The following is a 21791-nucleotide window of genomic DNA, read 5'->3' as shown; positions in this document are numbered from 1 at the left end:
GCACTATATTGTAAAACAAAGTAATGATCCACGCAAGAACAGCGTCATAAAAGCTTTACTGCTCTTTACTATTGTACAATTTTACTGAATAAAAGTGACTTACTGGTTTATGTTATTATTACAGGCTTCACAGCAAATGATTAAGTAATTGTCCATTTTAATAGTATTATTTTAATACTATTAAATACTATAATAATATGATTGTTCCTTTTCCCAAAGCTTACCTGGCAGTTTTTCTTAATAATATTGTTCCTTTATGACTATATCCATGTTTCAGTTTGTCTCACAGCTGATTGCAATTTATTAACAAAATGCAGTAAATTCTGTGTTCTAAAAATAAAATAATAATCTATGAATATTTGAGGAAATCCCAGTAAATTCCAAATGAAACCACGTTTTACCTGGAAGTGAGTGCCACTGACTCATTGGGACTTATTTCTGAAAGACTGAGGTATTAGCCCTAGTGTGGCAGACTCTTGAAATTGTAGGCACAATTGCATGTGGAAAGCTGTTTGTTTTTTTAAAAAAGTATTTCCACATGGTCTGACCTGTGGCTCCATCTTGTTGATTTGGTCCTGTTGATCAAAAAAAGAGTAACAACAACATTTTTATTTTTTTTGGCCTTCCATTTTCTAGCTTAGCAAAGCTGGAGGAAGAATTTGAGAAAAAATTCAACAGCCTCCCTCAATACAGTCCTGTCACATTTGACCGGAAAAGTGCATCTGTTCCAAGAAAAAAGAAGAAGCTTGGTAGCTGCTCAACAGACCAACAGAAATCTAACAAAGGTGAGAGGCTTCTGGATAATCCATTCCCAGTTATTAGCAGCCACCCTGCTAGGCCAGAAGCTCTTATAGTCTCACTTCACTTAATGTATGCATGTTTGAGCAAAGATACATATTTTATTTGATCATGTCAGAATTTTCACACATTCTGCTTATTGCTTTTCCATTGATGCCTGGTTCTGTGTGGGAAGAGGACAGGCAAGTTATACCTCAGGAAAGAAGGCCTACTGTTTTATTTAAAAAATACTTCAGTTTTGCCTGCTTACTATCTTAACTGCATAAACTTTTAAGAATAGTTTGCTTTAAAAAAATTTTTATTTATTTTTACAGCTTTTCAAAACTTCTTTATTTTCTGTTCTAGGTTGAGAAAATACTAAGATTAGCCATGGGCATATTTGGTAGTCTTGAACAAGCTTTTTAATCTCTCATCCTGAGACCTTGTTTGTGAAATATAAACAGAAACATGCCCTATTGCACATGGATGATAAGAGGAGTAACAAAATAAAAGTATAACTTGTTTGTGCGTTTGAAATGTAAATACTTTCTTTAGAGAGAGAGAGAGATTGGCCACAATCTTGCAGTGATTGAATACCACCAAAATCAGTGAAACTACAGGTTGCTTCCATGCTAAGTTGTGCTGTTATTGCTTTTCTGCCAATCAGCTAGAAATGGCGCCTAATATTCCATTATATTAACCATAGGCTTCTATAATATTTACTCAGAAATAACTTTGATTCAGCAAAGGTCTCCTATATATTTCATTAAAGGTTTCCTCTTGTGGGGAAGAAACCTGCAATTAAACACCACCACCCTGGTGGGGTCGGGATTAATTAACAGTTATTGTAGTCACACACACAAATCAACATATATGCCCTTATTTTTAGATGTAGTTATCTCCCTCACTTCAGTTTTGAAAGAATAGTGCTTTTTCCAGTTAATTCTAGATAGACTGCCTCTGCACTTGTGTTTGAAATGAGGGGGGAAATCAGCGTAACAGTGGTGAAAAAAAGATTAGTAGACAGTTATTGAAAATACTAGGATGCAACAGGCTGGCAACAATCTCAACTCAAAAAAAAAAAAAAAAGTGAATGTAGAAAAGATAGCAATTTCTGACCAAATGTCTAGCATGGAGGCATTCTGAATTTCTTGATTCTCTTTCACTTGATTTCAGTGGCACTTAGCCACCACTAACTGTTGGTGGATTGTGCCTGTTAATCAACAAAAAGTCACTTGCAGCACAACAATAATGCAATCAAGGGAATAATTGCCTTGTTTCAATGGAAGATGGTGACAGGCAGAAACTTCTGACCGCCTATACTGCAAGCCTAAATAGAAGCCCACCTCTGACATGGTGTGTGTGTGTGTGTGCTCCTACACTTACCTTTGACTCCTGGCAAATGGTTAGTGCTGTGGGTGGTCGATTGTGGAAGTGCCAGTCCCCAGTTGGACATGGGAGAAAGGAACCAGGCTGCCCTTTGCTCTCTGCACTGTCAGCCTATGTTGTGATCAGCACAGTCACATTTAACAACAGGGGTTGTCTGTAAGATTGAAGTGACAGAAAGGGAAGCTACTGTAGCAGCAACCATGCAGTGGTCAGTACAGGAAAATCAGAATTCTGTGTCTCTCCTAAATACTGCAGAGTCTGCGACAATGCAAGAACCTTTGGTTGGCAGCCAGAAGAGAAAAGCAAGGAAAACCAAGATCACACACCTGGTTCGAACTGCAGACGGCCGAGTCTCACCAGCAGAAGTTCTGGGTAAGAATGTGACTGATTTTTTTTTCTAGGTAGTTTTCAAAATTCAAAATACTTGTTCTTTTGTTTTTGTTTCTTAAAAATAAACATGATTTGTGGGCTGGGTGGGCAGGAAATAGAGTTTGGGGTTGAGGACAAACAAGTCCTAAGTTCTCCTCTGGGAGATGTATTTCTGCCTCTACAGGGTACAGCTATTGTCAGAAGAGAAGGAAGAAGAATTCAGTGCCTTCTTTGCTTGTAGGCATCCTCTAGTTGGCATTAATTTATTTCATAAAACTTATATACCTCTTGATTGTAAAAAGCCTCAAAGCAGTTTGTACTCCTGACAAAGACTAATATGGGTCTGTTACAGAGAATATATTTTCAATTTTTGAGCATCAGTTTGTAGTCTGGCCTCTTTCCTGCCCCCACCTTGTGCCCCAAACAGTACCTGTTCAGAGAAGGAAGAAGCACTGAACAAGGCCGGACATTTTGAGCAGGGGGGGAGGAATGTATGTCTCCAATCCTTACAGCTTTAGGAGTCCCTTCAGCTGTTGTTTAAAGTTTACATTTTGCTTTCACTTTAGAAGAGAAACCAAAGGAGCAACTGCAGAGTAGTCTTCTGAAAGCATCGAGTATAGGGATGGACTGCAGCGAGGAATCCTTGCAAAACAGTGAATTGGAGGAAGGACATAGTGTTACACCAGACATGCCATCTGTCTCTGCATTCTTTAGCCTAGCTGCTCTAGCAGAGGTAGCAGCGATGGAAAATGTGCACAGGTCAGTATGTGCTTTCTTCACCCCTTTGGCTTGTAACAACTCTTCATTGTAGCATCTGTACTTCTATTTGAAATAAAGCACCCAGATCAAGCAGCACTTGAACTGTCTGCTGTGATCTACTTAAGAGCACCTTATTTGGTACATATTACTTGCATACACTGTTGTGTCCAATGCAGCATTCATGCAAGATGAGCTCACACAAGCAGAATTCCCTTCCCTTCCTCCCCGCTGCAGCCCCGTGACTCCTAAAAAGCTTTCCTAAGGGCCAAGGAATCGTCAGGACAGGCCTGGCAGTTGGGACAGGGGGTGTATAGTGAGCAGGAAGGCTGTTCTCATTCCTGCTGCTGCCACCTGAGGCAGTATGCTTTTGGAAACTGCAAAAAGGAAGAGTGCAGCTGTGCTCAGATGATGCTTGCAGGCTTCATTGATTGCTTTTACTTATATGCCACTTTTCCACAACAAGCTGTGCCCAAAACGGCTTGCAGCAAACATAAGAAACATTGAAATAGAGCACATTAGGAATACAAATATACAAAATACAATGTCAGTAACTTTTCAAAACAATACCAATCAACAATCTAGCAAACACAGAATAAATACAATGTTACAAAAAAAAGAGAAAGCCACCCAGATTTGGGCTTAAATACATCAATACAAAGCAAAAACAAAAGTTTACTGACAATAGAGTTTCTGGTACTGGTCTTGTTGCACTCCAAGGAGCCTGGCTTAAATACAGTTCAAAAAGGAGTGGTAGATTACATACAGCTGGCCTACAGGCTAGGTGACATATGGCTGGCTCCTACATCTCTCATCCAGAGCAGACTGACAGCACCAAAAAGCAAGTGTTGGGAAGAGCGATGATAGTACGTCTCTTCCCTAGCCTCCTGGAAATACCACCTGGTGGTGCAGATCTTATGGCTTCCCATATGCATCTGATTGGCTCCTGTAAGAATAGGATGCTGGACTAGATGGGCTGCTGGCCTAATCCAGCAGGACCTGCTTATGTCCTTACAGCAACTTTTCTCACTTCTGAACCTTTCCTGGGGGTTTCACATCTCACATCCCTGGCCTTTTTAGGGGGTTACAAGGACTGCATTGAGAAGGAGGAGGTAGGCAAGTGCTGCATTGGATACAATCCACAGTCATCTTTGACCCCTTATTTGTAGGTCAACCCTTTAGTCTCGCTTGACTGTTTAGCATAATTTGTTCATAGCAAGAAACCAGGCTAGTATGTGGTGGGGGGTTTTAAGCCACAGTTTCTGTGTGCCAAGTTCAAAAACCATACTCGTTTTCTAAAGAAGCAGGGAAATTCAAAATATATCGTGCTAAGCTGCTTTCAAGACAGAGATATCAGAAGAGAAGTTCATGTGCACAGTCGGAACAATATCTCCCTTGAACACAGAGATATCTTAATGAAATTTGGTGTGTAGGTTTGCAGCATAATTTTGTTTGAAATTCAGACCTCAGTGTGACTCCTGCAACTGTTTTATGGAAGAAAAGAGAGAGACAGAAAGAGATAATACAAAATACCGTATTTTTTGCACCATAACACTCACTTTTTTCCTCCTAGAAAGTAAGGGGAAATGTCTGTGCGTGTTATGGAGCGAATGCCTATGGGTGGCGGGGGGGGGGGGGTCTGCTGCAGTCGTGAGCAGAGGATCCATGGTTTCCCTTCCTTCCCTCCTCCGTGGCTCGCTTTGAAACAGCAAAGCGGGAGAAGAGCCACTGAGTGGGGAGGAGAGAGGGACAGAGAGCCTGCTTGCTTTAAAGGAGCAAAGCGGGAGAGGAGAAACCCCTCTCCTGCATTATTAGCAGCATCCTTCTCCACACACCCCATGCGTGTTCCTTCTCCCCTTAAACCCCTCTTCTGCATTATTAGCAGCATCCTTCTCCACACACCCCATGCATGCTCCTTGTCCCTTGAGTGCTTTTCCTTCCCTCCCCACTTAAAATGTGGTTACAAAGCATGGATCCACATAGATCCTCAGGAGTTTTGCACTGGGTCACCCCAAATTCAGCATCAGATCACATAGCATGTCCATGGCTACATCTTGCACCAAAGAAATCACGCACCCACTGTTGCCTGGGGCTGCAGTGGTGCAAAAACGTGGTTACAAAGCATGGATCCACATGGATCCTCAGGATTTTTTCATTGGGCTACTCCAAACTCACTCATATTTTTTTTTCTTGTTTTCCTCCTCTAAAAACTATGTACGTGTTATGGACGGGTGTGTGTTATAGAGCAAAAAATACGGGTACATTTCCATAGTGAGGCTCTCAAGCGATCCGCTTTACTAGCGAGCACGATGGGAGCTGTGTTTATTGACCAAGCTTTCAGTGAGGCCTTTGTATTCATTTGACCATTCAGCATTCCATTCGTTACTGCTTGTTGGTTTGTAATGCGTTAACTCTCTCGAACCCTGAGACAGCAGAGTGAAATTTGGAATATGCATTCAGGAATTAAAGTTGGTGTGTATGTCCAGGACACAGCATGTCAAGTTCAGATCCCTCAGGTTAAAAGGAAAGAAGGCAGATGCAAAGTAAGATTGTGATGCAGAACAGGAACAAAGGTCTCCTGAACACTGCACTTTCCTCGTTTTTTAATTAAACTTACTTCAAAATATATTGAGCACTTAGGATCCTGATTCCTAGTCAGTGGAAGAGATTGTCTTTATAATTCCCAAGCACGTGTGATCCAAATGAAATGTTTGCATTTTTAAGGTTTTAAGCGGCATCGAGAATGCAAAGATTCCTTAAAGGAGATATTAATAAATCTGTCAGGCTTTATCAAGGGTCTAGGAACCAGGGCTTGGGGAGAAGCTGGCTGTTAGTCAAAGTGGGCCAGAAGCAGGTGTGTAGTCCGAAAGAGTTTGGAGAGGCACATACTAAAGTAGAAATGGAGGATCAAGAAGGCCAGAAAGCGGTCGGTAGCGAAGGAAGGCAAAGTAGGTGTCAAGATGGATTTAGGGACTAGAGGCTGCTGCATGGGCTTGGAAACATAACTTTGCAAATTAATTCTGGGTTGACATTCCATCTGTTTTTCCTTTGCAGAAATCAGAGGACGGCGCCTCTCCCATGTGATGGACAGCCAAAAGAAATGTCTCAGGCTCCAGTGCTTATTTCCTGCGCTGACCAGTGAAACTCTACCCTATTGTAAAACGTTGTGCTTTACCTAATATCCTAGCCTTGTCTTTACCAACGGATGCTAGTCAGTCCATGTGCTGGAGGAACCCATAGACTGAAAATGAGTGGTTTGTGTTCAGGGTAGCACAGATTTCGCTTATAGCTTGGGTCAGGTCCCCTCCGGTTTGGGGCACAAGAATCTGCTACAAGGGTGTTGTTGTTGTTTTCTCTGTTAAGCAACAGAAATGAAAAGATCCTGGAGCTTTGCTTTCTATTGAAGGTTTTTAAAGTGGTAAATACATAGTTACATGGAAGAGGGCAGACTTTACTGTAGCTCACACAGCATCTGTTTTATCAACCAGAATATGGAAAATAGTTTCATATAATAACTAGCTACTCTAAAAGAAAGAAAAAAATACAGAAGAGGAAAGGGGGAGAAACTGACGCACTGCACTAGTTACTAGATATTCTTAGTCCTTTTTGTACATGAAGATTTCAGTTCGGAGATGGTTTATATAATAGGTTATGCCTACATTTATATATTTTAGAGTGAATTTAAGAACCTGTTTGGAGAATTCAAGAAAGCGTGGGGCAAGCGTACCATTGTTAGTGGCGTATGCGCAGCCCTATGGCCCCTAAGTTCTGCACTTTTTTGTATTTGCCACCAGGATGGTAGAGTTTATTGGCAAAAAATGTTGACAGACTTTATTTTGCTTGGGTTTTTTTTAAAATTAAGCATAGAATAATGAGGATGATCTGCATTTAAAACAAAGGTTTGGCATATTGAGAAGAACAATTCTGCAGATTACTGATTTGTCTTTCAAGCCTTGGAGGGTTCATTTATTTTTGGATAGAGGTCTAAAATGACTATGTGGGAACTAAAGCAGTGAAACAGGAAAAAAAAATACTATTAATATGTTGTTCAGAAGTGACCTTAGTATTACTTCACTCTTTGGGGCAGGGCGGGGGAATTTTCAATTGACATGCACACTGATGAACATATTATACATTTTACAGACACTGGAATTGTCATAAATACTATGCACAGTCTAAATTGGCTTCATTGGTTGTATGAAGTGCCAATGCTAGTTTGGGATAGCTAAGTGCTGAGTGTTGCGTAAGTGAGTGATGACTGAGAAATAATGTTCCTAAATTTAGGCTGTCGGACAGATACCTTTCCAGTTCATGTTCCTTGTCTTTACTCTATATGTTCTAACTTACTCCCATACACACATCTCATGCCAGAGCAGATTCCAGCTTTCTTTACTTTTTTCTTTCTGTTTCTTAACCAGTTCTCTTTTACCAGTTGCCTACAATCCAGTACGGCACACCTGGAGCAATCAGGGCTGCGTGTGCACAGAGCCCTCAAGAGTTAGCCCCACAAATTAGCTGCTTGATGTTCAACAGCCAATTGGCAGGATTTGCGCTTTGGGGGTAGCGCCCCCCCAGCCCAGCTGTTGGATCATTAAAGGGAACTGTGCACACAACACTTGTTTGTGCCTCATCCAGCTAGGGACACACAAATAGAAGCCTGTTTCTTCATCCATATAGCCCCTGGCTGGATTGAGGCAACATTGTTCCTAGCAGCAAAATATTCATTTGTTATTAGAATTTGACATGAAGTTACACATTCAACACAGGGTACTTCTTCCACAGCACAAGATGTTTCCCTGCATATTTTGCATCATAGCACAAAGACTTAACCAAATGCTATTGACCAGACCCCAGCAATAATTTTCTATGAGTCTTCTTCTCTCTGGTGGGATTTTGATAGTGTTCAGTTCAGCGAGACCCCTTTTTTATTGATTAGGTCTCTAAATGATGAGAGTTTACACAATTTTATCAGGCTTTCTTAATTTATACTTGACAGAATTGATAACGGATGTGTGTTTTGGGATTTTTTTGTAATTGGATTTAATAGCCATATGAAAAGTGACTCTTGAAACTTGCTTGGCTTAGCCTTTAATTGTTGTAACCAATGCATGTATTTCAGTGTCTGTGTCAGAAACAACATCAAACAGATCATACTCATTGTAAAAATTATGACAACTTAAAAGGAAAGTGTCACTTCAAGCCCATGTAAAAACAACAACAACAAAAAACAGACTCCTTGAAAGATGCAAATGGTGACTTGGATGAAGGAAAAATGCAACTTCAACAGGAATGAGACAGTTAAATGTTTTTTTTTGTTTTGTTTTGTTGTTGTTTTTTTTAGAAAATTCAGGTAGAAAAATCTTCCACATGCTGCCGGAGCATGTGGTGCAATTTTAATAGCTTGATTTTGTTAACATTTTCTAAATTATTTTAACAAAACAAAATGCTGCCATCATGCCATACTGTTGGACATATATTGTGGTGGCTTTGGGAATGTCAGGCCATGTACTGGCTATGGTTTAAAACATTGTAAGTAGCTGAAATCCAAATACCTTACGGTGCAGCCTCTTCATCTTGACAGTCGTACTAACATACAAACTCTGTTGAACCCATTAGAATAGATGCATTTTTGCTGGAGTACCACCTTCTGCCATTTAAATTTCAATATTGTTCCTAAAATATTTCTTTATATGAATGGTACATTTATAAAAGATGCATAAAATTAGCTTTTTTCTATGTGAATTAATATACCTTGATTATCTTCCTTTCTTAAACCTCATGAACTTTCCCTTAGGCAAGGGACTGGATTTGGGTCAATTTACTGAAAAGGAGTGTTTTCTGATGCTTATAAACCTTTATGTAGATATGCTTAATTTTTAAGCAGTTAGGCACTGAGAGTAGCAGAAATCCTGCAAAGCTTTGTAGTCCATTCGAAGCGCAGTCCACTTCAAAGTTCTCTTTGCACAAACCCCATTGGAATGAGCAGTACATGTTTTTCTTCAGTTTCCCGTCATTTCAGTGGTGCTTTTGCAGGAGAATCTACAGCTGGATGGTGCCCTGTGGCTTTCCCCCCCTCAGAATAATGTTTTGATTTCAATAGAGAGATTTGCTGTAGCGCTGAATTTGTTAGAATGGGTGTCCCTAATTTCAGGTAGAAAGAAAATTTGTTAGCACAGAAAAATTCAAACCAACAATGTACTGTTTAATTGTTTATTTGTTTTTTAAAAAAATTCCATTGTTTTGTGTTTTTGTTTTTTAAAAAAAAAGAATTGTGGCATGTATTTTCGTATACCAGCAATGTCACCCATCAACTTATGTCCATGAATTCATTTAGAGACAGCAATGTTGCACCTTAATTATTTCAAATGAACCAAAATATTATGTTCTCTGCTTCATGTTTATTCTGATTCTATTGTATTATAGTTTATCAAGCCCATTCTAACTTAGCAAAAGCTATCAGTATTTATGCATTTAACCATATTCTCTAGATTTGAACCTGTGTATGTCTTTCTTTTTTACAAGAAAAAATTTAAATAAGATAAAACAAATTATTCTTACCCTCCTCTATGGTTTCTTAATGGAAGTGAGGATATATTTCTCAATATGTAAATTTAGCACTATCACATTTTCTTTGTTTTTGTTTATTTATTTAGTGACCTTTGATATTTCATGTAGTTTTGAGGTATATACATAGAAGCTGATACTGCAAGCATAGAATCAGCTGGGAGAAGGATACTGTAATGTCATTTTCATGTAATTGTGTTAGTACTGTATTACAGGGGGGGAGGGGAGGGGAGTTCTGCAAAGTATTTAACATGTACATTTGATTTTGATTCTCCCATTAGGTTGTATTCCAGATACAAGACCAAATTTGATGTAAAATCTTGTGGAGCTTATATCATGCTGTTGTACTTATGACAGTATTTTTCCCTGGATTGTACTGTGATCCCACAAATAGGATATATTTATTTAAGAAGATATAGTATGCTTTTTTACTAATACAATATCCCAAAGCTATGAGCAAAGGAGTTCTTTCTTTGTCTCGCTGTCCAGATTACAGTTCAGTCAATGATTTTCAGAACCGTTTTACAAAGTGTTGTGGATGTGGTGAAGGCAGCAGAGATATACTGGCCTCTGTGACTTTTGCTACTTTTTTCTAAACAGCTTACGTAGCATAAATGTAGCTGCTAGTCACTTGATAGCTGCTCGCTCCATATATTCACCTGCAAACCAGTACAAGTTGTATATTGCGCTTCAACGAGGGGAACATACACAGGGTGGAAAATGCCTATCAGTTTTTTAAAATGGTGCATCCCAAAGGGTCCATTCAATCTTTTAAAAAGAGAAACGTCGTCGTCTCTGCTCAGAGGCACACAAGAGGAATAGGTCTGAGAGTCGTCCCTGGCACACAACATGTGCATGGAAAAAGGATAGGCTCCATGAATGCAACGAAATGTCATCTACATCCTGCTGTCTGCAGGTTTCTGGTTAAGGGCTGGAACTGCACATGGACTGTTGGGACTGGGGGGAAATCTACATGCTTGCAGAGCACAGGTGTTCCTTGTGCAGAGCCCGTTTTGCAGATTTTGGGGGTCCCTATGTAGTGAGATTATAACACAACATTGTTGCCTGGGGTGATAAGGAATTGCTGTGTGTTTTCTACTGACTGAATTTGAAACGGGCTGTAAAAATTTAGTTTTCTGATCCAATAGTGGCATCACTGTCCATTGCACACTGAACCCTTTCAGACAACTGAGTAGTACTGTATTCTCAGTAAATGATTATCTGTGGGGGTTGAGAAGGGGGAGGGGGCTGGTTGAAGCTACCCTTAGTGTGAAGCATTAGAATAGAACATTTTTTCAAATGTGCTCCATGCTTAGGAACTGCAAGAAAAGTGTTGTTTTTTTGTGCTGAAGGGAATAGCCTTGGAATTGGGTTAATCAAAGAGAAAAAAGGGGGCATTATTGCCACATGAGGGAGTTATATATTTTCTTAATCTCTGAAGGAAAAATGTGGTAAAGACTATAATGATTGTCAGGTTTGCCTTGTACTATTGTGTATTTATGCCTCTCAGCTGCACTCTGTTCTACAACTAATTCTAATAATGCTACCTCTATTAAAGGCTACTGCAGTTGACTTCCATTTGTTTTCAAGATTCCTCATGCAGTCTTTTCAAGTTGGTGGGTATCTGTTTTGGATCACGCTGTTTTATTTTCTAAGAAGAGCAGTTTGATAGAGGGAACAACATACATCTCAAATTGCTATCTGTACTCGTACTATTCATAAACAGAGCTACTTGATGAGTGTAGCTTTTGTGTAATTTTTTTCTCTGTAAATTGATAGTTGTTTTTTTTTAAAAGCTTCAAATACATCATGCACAAGTACTTTCTTTTCAATGAGAAGATAAATGCTCTGTATGCAGAAGTATTGGATGCTGCACCGAGCACTTGTCTTTCATTGAATGTAATGGGACGGCCTCTTTGCTTGTAGAATTCCTCAGGCACAAGTGGGCAATCTTCTGTGACATTCTTCACTGTCCACAGTGTGAGATTATTATCATGGGAAATGATCATTAATTGTTCCCTTTACTGATACGAGCTATATAAAGATTACGGAAATGTTCTACACTATACATGCTCATTTTGTTTCTTTGGGTGGGGTGCTAAATTGTAGAGTGGTTAAATAATCTGTCATACTTTCCTTCCTTTCTTTTTCTTTGCCTGGCTTAAATACAAAACCATCACCAGCAAATATCAAAACATAAAGACATTTCAGTGAGAAGGCAGCTGCAAACTAAGGCAATAAGAGAGGTCCGTGCTTCTTGGTTGTGGCTAAAGCTCAGTAAGATTACAGTTTGTTATTCTTAAATGTGCTCTCAACGTTATTGATTGTTGAGCTCCCACAATGTCTCTGATTTTATTTTTATTTTTTTACAAAACTCTTGGCTCCTGAGCGTTGCAAGCTATAGTTTGCATAGTGATGCTTTGATCCAGAAAGGCAAGTGATGTGGTAATCAGATGCATTGAACTGTGCTCTTCTGAATACAGATTAATAAGAGCTTCAGTTCACACTGGATTGTAAAACATGGGGCTGATAGTCTTTAACCCTGTTGTTCCAAATAATTATTTTCTGATGAGTAGCTTGTCAAGCAGTCATCATCCACTTACAATGGGGGGTGGGCTGGAATAAGTATTACCTTTCTAAGTAAGTTTTTTGGACAACAGTACTGTGTTTTCTTAATAAAGATTTTATCTGCCCTTTTAAACCCACATATATGGAGCAACTTATTTTTCTTTTCATTATTTGTGGATGAGATCCAATATTGCACCAGCGGGTGCATTGGATCCCCTCCTCTAGCAGCCTCCATCTGCTCCAGTGGGTTACTCAACCCAGTATAGTAGATTACCCTGATTGCGAAAGCAGAATTCCATTGTGCAGATGGAATGTATATCTCCCATTATTTGATTACATATTTTTATAATTTATATCCTATTTTTTCTCCATGGACCCAGACTATCTTATCATGATTGGGCTTCTCATATATAGGGCACAGCTACCTGGAACTGGGCTTGCACAAGCCCCTCTCCTCCCTTTCAAATGGGCACAATTGTTTTCTTGCACAACACGTCACTGAGGTTTGTGCAGGGGAAGCCTATCTGTGGATTGTGGGCTAAAAGTCTAATAATCTCCTTAGAGAGGCTCTGTGGCCTTTGCTTATTAGATTTATCAGTCAGGCCATATTTGCCATTGCTGAATGTTTCTTTTTGGTTGCCCTAGTCTACTAGCAGATAATTCCATTAGATTCTAACCCAGAACTTGGTTTTATTTTTTGTGAAGTTTCAACGTAAAATATGCCTTGTAAAACGCATTCCCTCCAGTGGTACAATAGATAGAGTTACTGCATTCTTAGCTTTTGTGTAGTGCACTTAGTAACTTAGTAAAGCTTTATACCTAGGTGGATCTGCAGATATATTATAAGTACACATGTTAAGTCATGTGTATTCCATGATAAAGAACATTGTGATACCTAATATGGAGCTATTATTTAATAAAATAAATGATTTTTTAATAAAAAAATAATAATTCAGATATGTTCGCATTTATGTTCACATTTTTGGCTCCCTAGTGTATAATGAGAAGTTCTTCCATTTCATAACAGAATGGCTATAAATACCGTAATTGATGGAAGCATATTTTCTATTTTTAGGTGATGTTGGGCCACAAAATGGGTGCCTAGTACATCAAGGACCAATTGAAATCATTTTAATTTTCATGTAGAGGTGACTCCAATGGGATTTAGGGACACCTAGATTTTTTGGGATTGTACCCTCTGGCTGTAAATCTATAGTACACAGTATATAGCTGTTAATGCTTTTTATAATCTTGGATATGCAACATCACTGGCGTAGGCTCTGACTCAGAGAGAATGTGTCATGATTCCCTTTACGTATACATGCAGAGAGAGAGTCATGAGAGTCATTTCTTACTCTGTGTGTGTGTGTGTGTGTGTGTGTGTGTGTGTGTGTTCTAACCATATCATCTGGGCCCATGGAGTGAGTTTATCCCACCGGATCAGTAGTCAACTAGAAATGAGAATAGGAGATATTCATTCAATTGGCCCTACCCATGTGTTTCCAGAATCCACACACAGTCTGCAGTCTCATAGACAAATGTCTTCCAATACAGCTCAACATGTTTGTGAAGGACACTGGAGTCCAAGCTGATATCAATAGAGCAGGGGCAAAACTAGGCTTTATTTCACGCAGGACAAAGACTCAGTTTGGCATCCCCCCTGCACATTTGTGTACACACACACACACACACACACACACACATATATACACAGAAGCTGGGAGCCTCAGAGGCTCCCCTCTGGAGGCTTCACATGGGGCAGAAAACATGGCTAGCACCCCTGTAGCTACGGCACTGCAATAGAGTAAGACAATCACAACTAAATTTAGCTGGAAAGAGGCCTTGGTGTTTAATATGTGACAGACTTAGAGACTGATTCACTGTCAAAACAATACTGTTTTTTTTAAAAAATGCATGTTCTGTTTGCAAACATGGTATTTCAAATTAAGTGTTGTGTTACAAAAATGCTAAGCTTAACAAGGAATTGGTGAAACCAGTGGCTACTTCACACAAATCCTTTGGAACCTTAATCAATACAAGGTTTAGTTCCTTCTACTACATGTTTATATTATTGAGAGGAAATTAATTCCAATGTAAATAGGATTTTAACATTGAAAAGGTAGGCTCCCCCCTTTTTCGTAACATTCTCAAAAATCCTGTTTTCCTCTTGAATATATACTGTGTGTCCAATAATAGGTACTGAAGCCAAGGAGACCATAGGGTCATTTCTCTACCATGCTATTAAGCATCTCCTCCATAGAGAACCCCTTCCCTGCCATCCAGTTGCAATGTAGCATATAGTGAGCAGGGACACAAATTACCGTGCTGGGACAACCCTGCCTGTATTGGGTTTGCATCACCATAGCAGAATAAAGGGAATGTTCTAGACCAGGGATTTAACTACAGCGCTCAGGAAGCCAGCTATATCAGTGACACCCTAGACACTTCATATTTGCTAGTAACCTCATAATCAGGTTGCAGCTGAAAAACATATGAGCACTCTCCGCTGCTGTTGCTCCTTTCACTGTAGTCACTTGATAGGTTGTCAAAGCCTTACTTATCTTTAGAATTGGACTACAAAAAATGCTTCTAGCTTCTCCACTTTTTTACAGTGGATTTTAAATAACACCACCATTAAGATTAGCAGGATCAAACATTATATCTTTTTTCATTTATACTTTGCAATAGAGAAGCATGATAACCAGTATGTCTCAACTAACATGCTAGAAAGCTGGAAAATTCAACTGGCTGCAAATACTGATTTTTTCTTTCCATGCAAAGAATATACCATCATTGATGACATTCAGTTGGCTGTAAAGAGAGCAAAAATGTGTCTTAGCACTCTGTTCAGTATTCTGATTTATGCCCGACGACTTAGCATAAGGTTTACCAAAAGCTTTTCCATCACATTGTATGATATTGTGTCAACAGTGTATTGTTAGCCTCACGGTCAGATTCAGCTCTTTCAAAATTGAAGGGCCATCAGCAGCTGTCATTTATTTCCATGTCAGTTTGAAGGGGAATGGCTGTACAGGTAGTTCAGAGAGAGAGGACATACTTTGCATGCCAGTCCCTGGTCTTTCTAAGTTGGACTGCAAAAGTGCTCTCTAAAGCCGTGGGAAACTGCCAGTCATTGTTGACCCAGGATGATGAACATGTGGCCCTCCAAATGCTGTTCACATATTTCCTAGCAGTTGGCCATGCTGCATGGAATAGAAAGCTAGTTTATCTCAAGATTGGTGCTCTTAGCTTTGTATTGTAATCAGAAATGGGAAACCTGTGGGCATCTAGTTATGGTTGAACTCAACTCCAATCAGCCATCCAGTATGGCCAATTGCTAGGAACTGTGAGAATTGCAACCAAAAAACACTGTGAACTTCCACCAATGTAAATGTGCCAGGCAGCATCCAGGCAGGTGTTTTTCTTCATATGTTCTTTTGCTATTAGGCCCGCTTTAATCTCACTTCCTAGTACAAACATTTCAGTACCGAGCTCAAGAGAAGTATTGTGCCATCTCTTTTTCTGGCATCAGGTTCTTTTTTTAAAAAATGTGTGTGCACGCTCATGCATGTAAATTTGGATTTTCCCACCCATTCACCCGTGTTCACATGAACGCATGAGGATTTAAAATGTGGCGATGGGCATTGATACAAGCTCCACTCCCAGTATCTCTGGGTGCATAGGCAAAGGGTTTCTAAGCACACTCAACCCAACACAATTTGAACCCCTGTTCAGGTCTAAATGCATGAAGGTCTGCAGAGAAATTATTGTGTTCCAAGGGATGTTGGGGTGTGGGACTTTCATGCGCATTTCTCCCCTCTCCCAGCAATGTTTTAAACCTTCAGATGTTCAGAAAAAATGGGTTACAGGCACAAAGAGCCACAAAACACAGTTGAATTTATTTGCTAGCACTGTGCTGCACATCTGCTAATTTATTTCCAAGCATCAGTTAGACTTGGCCACTTCAGAATCTTCTTGTGTTAAGGTTCATCCTTCCTTCGAGACAGCACGTTTTGTCACATAATATCTGAATTAATGAAAGGTGAATGGATGTAATTATGCAAGTTTGCGCACGTCTGACAGTTTGACCTCTGCACAGTGAGAGATGGTCTTAATCTTTATGCTTAAAATAATGTGTACTGAAAGCTATACTAGCCTTCTCTCTCTCATATAAAATTGAGACCTGCAGTTTAGAAAGAAGGAATAGAAAATGTGTGGGGAAATTAGCAGACATAATGAAAAGAAATAAAGTTAAATGTGGCAAAGAGTGCTAGTTTCAATGCTGTTATAAATTATGCTACCAATAGGAGGAGGAGGAGGAATTATTTGTCAAGGGTCTAAGAAAACTCCATGTTGCATAAGTGCAAAAAATGAGAGCCTTGACCTACAGAACAGGCAAATACAGTATAGTGGTACCTCAGGTTACAGACACTTCAGGTTACAGACTCTGCTAACCCAGAAATAGTATCTTGGGTTAAGAACTTTGCTTCAGGATGAGAACAGAAATCGTGTGGCGGCGGTGGGAGGCCCCATTAGTTAAAGTGGTGCTTCAGGTTAAGAACAGTTTCAGGTTAAGAACGGACCTCGAGAATGAATTAAGTTCTAAACCCGAGGAACCACTGTATTAAAAAGGACTGGGGCGGGGGATGAGAGCAGGCCTGATTCAGCTCAAAATACACGTAAACAACACACACCTTAGTACATAGATAGAGATTCATCGAAACACATATTGGAATATGCATCTCATTTGAAGCAGCCGAGCATTCACACATGCATGCTCATTTGGATCTGAATGTGCATTTAGATTGTGCATGTCTGCACAATCTAACATGTGACAGCAGAAATTGCCATGGAACTCAAAAATAGGAAGGTGCAAATTATGTAAGGCTCAGGTAGCCTTAGAACTGTAGAAATGGGGAACTGAGAAAGTCCTATCATCTGGTTCCCTGTTCGGAGCCAAACGTCCCTATGAACCAATGCTTAAAAAATTAGCCTAAGATAGCAAGGTTAGAATACACCACAAGCTGAGAGGAGGAAAAGTGACATACACCAATGTGATGTCCAGATACATTCAGAGAAATGCACCCAGATGTCTGCCTCAAGCAATCGCACTGAAGAGCATGTGGCTTCCTCCTGCCTTGGCTGCCATCCATGAGCAAGGAGTCAGTGTAATTAACTGCTAATCAAGCTAATTTTCACCCTGCCTTATAAGATGCATGGTAAGAAGAAGAGAAATGATGGGGAGCATGTGCCCAGGATATTGTTCTCAGCATGGCGATTCATATGCCTTCGCTCTTACATTGCATCACGACACAAGTCCCGTTCATCCCATTGAATGAATGAACTTTCAAAAAACAAAGCTCCTGTGGCCTTGATTCTGCTGGCTCTGAAAATCTCTGGATAAGAATTGTTGGGGGAAATAGCATTCTGTGGAGGGTACGGCTACACCTCATAGGCTGTCTGTGTAACTGAGAGCCATTCCTAGGCATCCCACTGGGACGCCTCCCACGATGTTGGTGGTGGGAAGGTTGGTTAACACTCGCTTACCCCATTCAGTGAATCCTTGGTGGGAAATGTGTGAAGAGTGAAACTTCTTTTAGGGGTCTTGGGATTGCAGGCAAATAAACACTTGTAATAATGAGATGCTGCTTGAGCAGTGTCTTCTATACGCTCCCACATCCCACTCCACCCCTGTCTTTGACCCAGGCATTTTCATGTATGGAGTCCCTCATTCACACATGCCATCCTGTCACTCGGATCAATGGAATTGCATGGACTACCCAACATGCATTTTCATTTAATTAATTTAATTTCAATGTAATTTAATCAGATCTGCATAAATGTGCATGTGAGTCAAACCATAGCACTGAAGGAAAAGGCATTCTTTGTTTTTGCAGAATGTGTCGCAGCAGGCACCATTTTCAAAGAGGGAATGCTCTTCTAAGATGGTGCTTACTTTGGATGGCACATGTGCACATTGTATAAAAACTAAATAAGATTATTTTTAATTCACCCTGGAGATCATTCTATATACTGCATAATAGGAACTACCAGATTAGGGTGTTTGGAGTTTTTGTTTCTTTTGTAACTCCCCTGAGTTTTCTGGTGTTAAAGGAACAGACGCGATCTATTCTAGCCAAAGAGCTAAAGTGAAGCAAGTACATAGTTTAGAAACAGCTGCCATGGTTTTGTTTCTGTGCTCGGGGCAATAATTTTCCCATCAGCAAGAATGCAGAAGACAGAAGTGCAGTGCATATTCTAAGAGAAGACTGTAGCCTCTTGATTAAATACGTATTTGGCTCATTGAGTGACTGCAGTTAACAAATGCATTTGTTTGCATATTTCATAAACAAAATCAAGTGCTTACTGTGGTCTTAATTACAGCCTAAGCAAGTTTTATATAACAGGCTCCTGAAAATATGCTGTTGGTTGCTGGCAGATGGTATCAGACTTGAAATGCACTAGGTGCGTAGAATGTGCCATTTCTTATTGGTCTCCAATTAGAACTTGGCTTGTAACAATGGAGTGCAAGGGCACATTCACTTCAGCAAAAAGGGAAGTGGAGTTGGCAGGCTTCAAATATGCTTAAATGTGTCCTAGGGCCAAATTAGATATGACATTAAATGCATAGTTGCATTTAACATACTGGGTTTTGTTTTGTTTCAGTGAAAATAACAGCTGGGAGGGGGTGATAATTAACAGGACTAGCAGGCATGATGGTGGTGGGGGTAACCATATCCTCACCTGCTGTGATCTGTGGTGGGGAAGCCCCCCATTGACACCAATGAGGGATTTCCTCCCAATACAGACACCACCATCAGAGGAGAAGTTATCATCAGGACCGCAGCAGTAGAGGAAAGAGTTAATTCCCCTCTTTCCTGCCTGCTGTCATCCTGATAATTACACACACCACTCTGCATGTTAAATGCAAAGACATTTAATATTATATCCAGTTTGGCCCCTGCTGTTTCTATATGACATAGGAACATGGCAAAAGAAAAGTGAGTGTGTTTAGAGTCTTGCTAAGCTGCCATACACAATGCTTTGCTTGGGGGTTTGCAGGCACAGCCAGGTTTCTACCCACTCCATACCTGCTGTCATATATGATGTCATGTGCCAGGCAGGTGGGTGTGGCTTGACTGAAGTGGTGGCACAGAGCAAATGGAGAGGCCTGGCAGACCCAATTAGACCCCCCTGGGTTAGAATATTTGGTAAAAATCAAATCTACTATATATTTTGGAAAGTTGTCTTTGGACACCTCTTAATATAGACCAAATTTTGCCAGATAGTTCCTGAGACCAAGGAGCAGGTTTTCATCTATGTTTGGATATGTTTGGAAGCTATTTTGGATCCAGATGGTGGACTGAACTATCTAAAACTGCACTGACTTCCTTAGACTTCTTGAGCAAAGTCTACTGTAATAGAATCACAGAATTGTAGAGCTGGAAGGGACCCTAGGGGTCATCTAGCCCAAGCACATATAATATAAGGATCTCAACTAAAGCATCCATGACAGAGTAGAATCATATAATATATAGAGTTGACCACAGGTCTATTTTAATATCAGTCAGGTGATTCTGTAATCACTTTTTCTTTACCAGTGACCACTGAGATGGAATTGCACATTAGGGGAGAGAAATTGCATATTACGGGGGGGGGGGGCAAAACACACACACAAAAACCCCCACCAACATGGCTGCCATAAAAACAGCAGGCCTGCATTTAGTTTTCCTTTCCATCTCCATATTGTGCATGTTAAACTTATGGCATGTCCTGTGATTATGCTGAACTGCCCCAACTTCATAGCGGTGTCTAGGAGGGGCAGAAAATACTGAGCATAATGGCACCAGGACAAATGTATGTTGAATTATATGTCACAGAGTGTGATACTGGATTCACAAAAGTTAAAACAAACAGGGATAAAACAGGAAGAGAAACATGGAAACAAAATGGATAGAGGGAACCATCTCATTGTCATTTTCTGGTTCACACTGAGAAGTTATTTTTGAATGGCCCCAGGGATGGACGTGAGAGCTGCCTGCAGAAATCGATGGAGAAATCCAAGGTTTTTATATGAACTGTAATTGAGCTAGGGAAGGGGACAGATGTGTCAATGCTCAAGAGGAAGAAAAAGCAAAAAGTAACGAGAGGAGAAGAAAGAGGGAGGCCGAGAGGAGAAAGTCTAGATGGATGTTAGGAGGTGGTGAGAGAGATGGGGAAGAAGATGGGTCGGCTGGTAGCTCCCCTGAGGAAAACAGAACCATAACTCTTTGTGAAGGCAAGCTTTCTCCTTTGTGAGGGGACCCTAGGGTGCCATCCTTCCACAGAAGGACAGGTGTTCCCTCAGGCCTCTCCCGCTTCAAGCCACAGGCTTGGGTAATGCATGCTTACCAGCAACAATTTGCTGTGGTGCCTCACTTGTATCCATTATAATCGCCACCAACCCAGCCTGAAGAGGAGGCTGAATTTGCCCCCTGAGGTGACTGCCTCATCTCGCCTCATGGGCAGGCTGGCCCTGGTTACAGCACAGGGTTCAAAGCCTTCATCAATCTACTCACCCCAATGAGGGTTGATTATAATGGAAGCTGCATACGATAAACAACTTCAGTACTGATGGCTATGTTGACTTTATTTTTGTCTTAGCTTTTCTCCGAGTAACCCAGAGAAGCCTCCCAAGAACCGTGTGGGCTGGGTGGTGATATAGCGAGCTTTGCCAACTAAGAAGAAATCTGAATTTTGGATTCCCATCCTCAGCACCGCCAGTCAAGCCATTGCAGTCTGACTAGTAGACTTTCTCCTTAGTCAAAGTAGGGATGAGGTGCCTCAAGCCTCTCTTGTTTCTACTTTGCACCTTCCCTTAGTGTATTTGCCTGTGTCCTTGGATTCTGATAATACTTCTTGCTTGCTTGGAAGGAGGAAAGAGAAAGCTGTGTGGAAAAGGAAGCCTACTGTACTGAGGTAAAATTGATCGTTAGTTTTGCTGCCAGCATGTGGCCCCTCAGGGTTGCCCAGAAGGGAATGCAGCGCCTGAGCTGAAAATGGTTCCCCGTCCCTGCCTAAGGCCTCTATGTCTTTGTGTCCCTCCTAAATAGGGCTTTTTTCAGCCAGAACCCAGTTCCAGCACCTCTCAGGTGGGCACCATTGCCATTCTAAGAGAACGAGGGAGGTGTTCATGGTGAGTTCCAGCACTACTGTATTTTTCTAGAAAAGCAGTGCTGCTCCTGAATAGTATACTCTTGTTTTTGACTTGAAAAACCTGTTTCCAGAAGTTTCAGGTTTCTTTTTGCAAAGACAAGTCAGTTGTTACCGTTAGCCATGTAGCTGAAAATTCACAGCATCCTCACTCTGGAAATTTTATCTTTTATAAA

At 40.5% G+C, this 21791-nt stretch overlaps 1 protein-coding gene and 1 long non-coding RNA gene across 17 annotated transcripts in view; one reads left to right on the top strand and one right to left on the bottom strand.

Moving 5' to 3' along the window:
• Positions 1–11433, top strand: part of BBX (BBX high mobility group box domain containing) — a 133682-nt gene extending 122249 nt beyond the window's left edge. For all 16 annotated transcript variants that reach the window (XM_083736412.1, XM_083736407.1, XM_083736422.1 and 13 more), the window contains 4 exons: positions 637–785; positions 2422–2538; positions 3102–3294; positions 6346–11433. In XM_083736412.1, coding sequence (XP_083592538.1) covers positions 637–785; positions 2422–2538; positions 3102–3294; positions 6346–6433 — 547 coding nt within the window. In that variant the 3' untranslated portion in view covers positions 6434–11433. The remainder of the gene's footprint in view (positions 1–636; positions 786–2421; positions 2539–3101; positions 3295–6345) is intronic.
• A 201-nt stretch (positions 11434–11634) lies between these two features.
• Positions 11635–21398, bottom strand: LOC310843959. Its single transcript, XR_014563826.1, has 2 exons — positions 20982–21398; positions 11635–16450 (listed from the first exon to the last, which is right to left on the bottom strand). It is a non-coding gene; the product is annotated as an uncharacterized lncRNA (long non-coding RNA).
• Positions 21399–21791: the final 393 nt, after the last annotated feature.

The sequence above is a fragment of the Podarcis gaigeae genome (genome assembly GCF_964106915.1).
Source record: "Podarcis gaigeae genome assembly, chromosome: 4".
Lineage (NCBI taxonomy): Eukaryota > Metazoa > Chordata > Lepidosauria > Squamata > Lacertidae > Podarcis > Podarcis gaigeae.
Note: the sequence above shows the minus strand (reverse complement) of the source record. Positions and strands in the feature narration are given on the sequence as shown.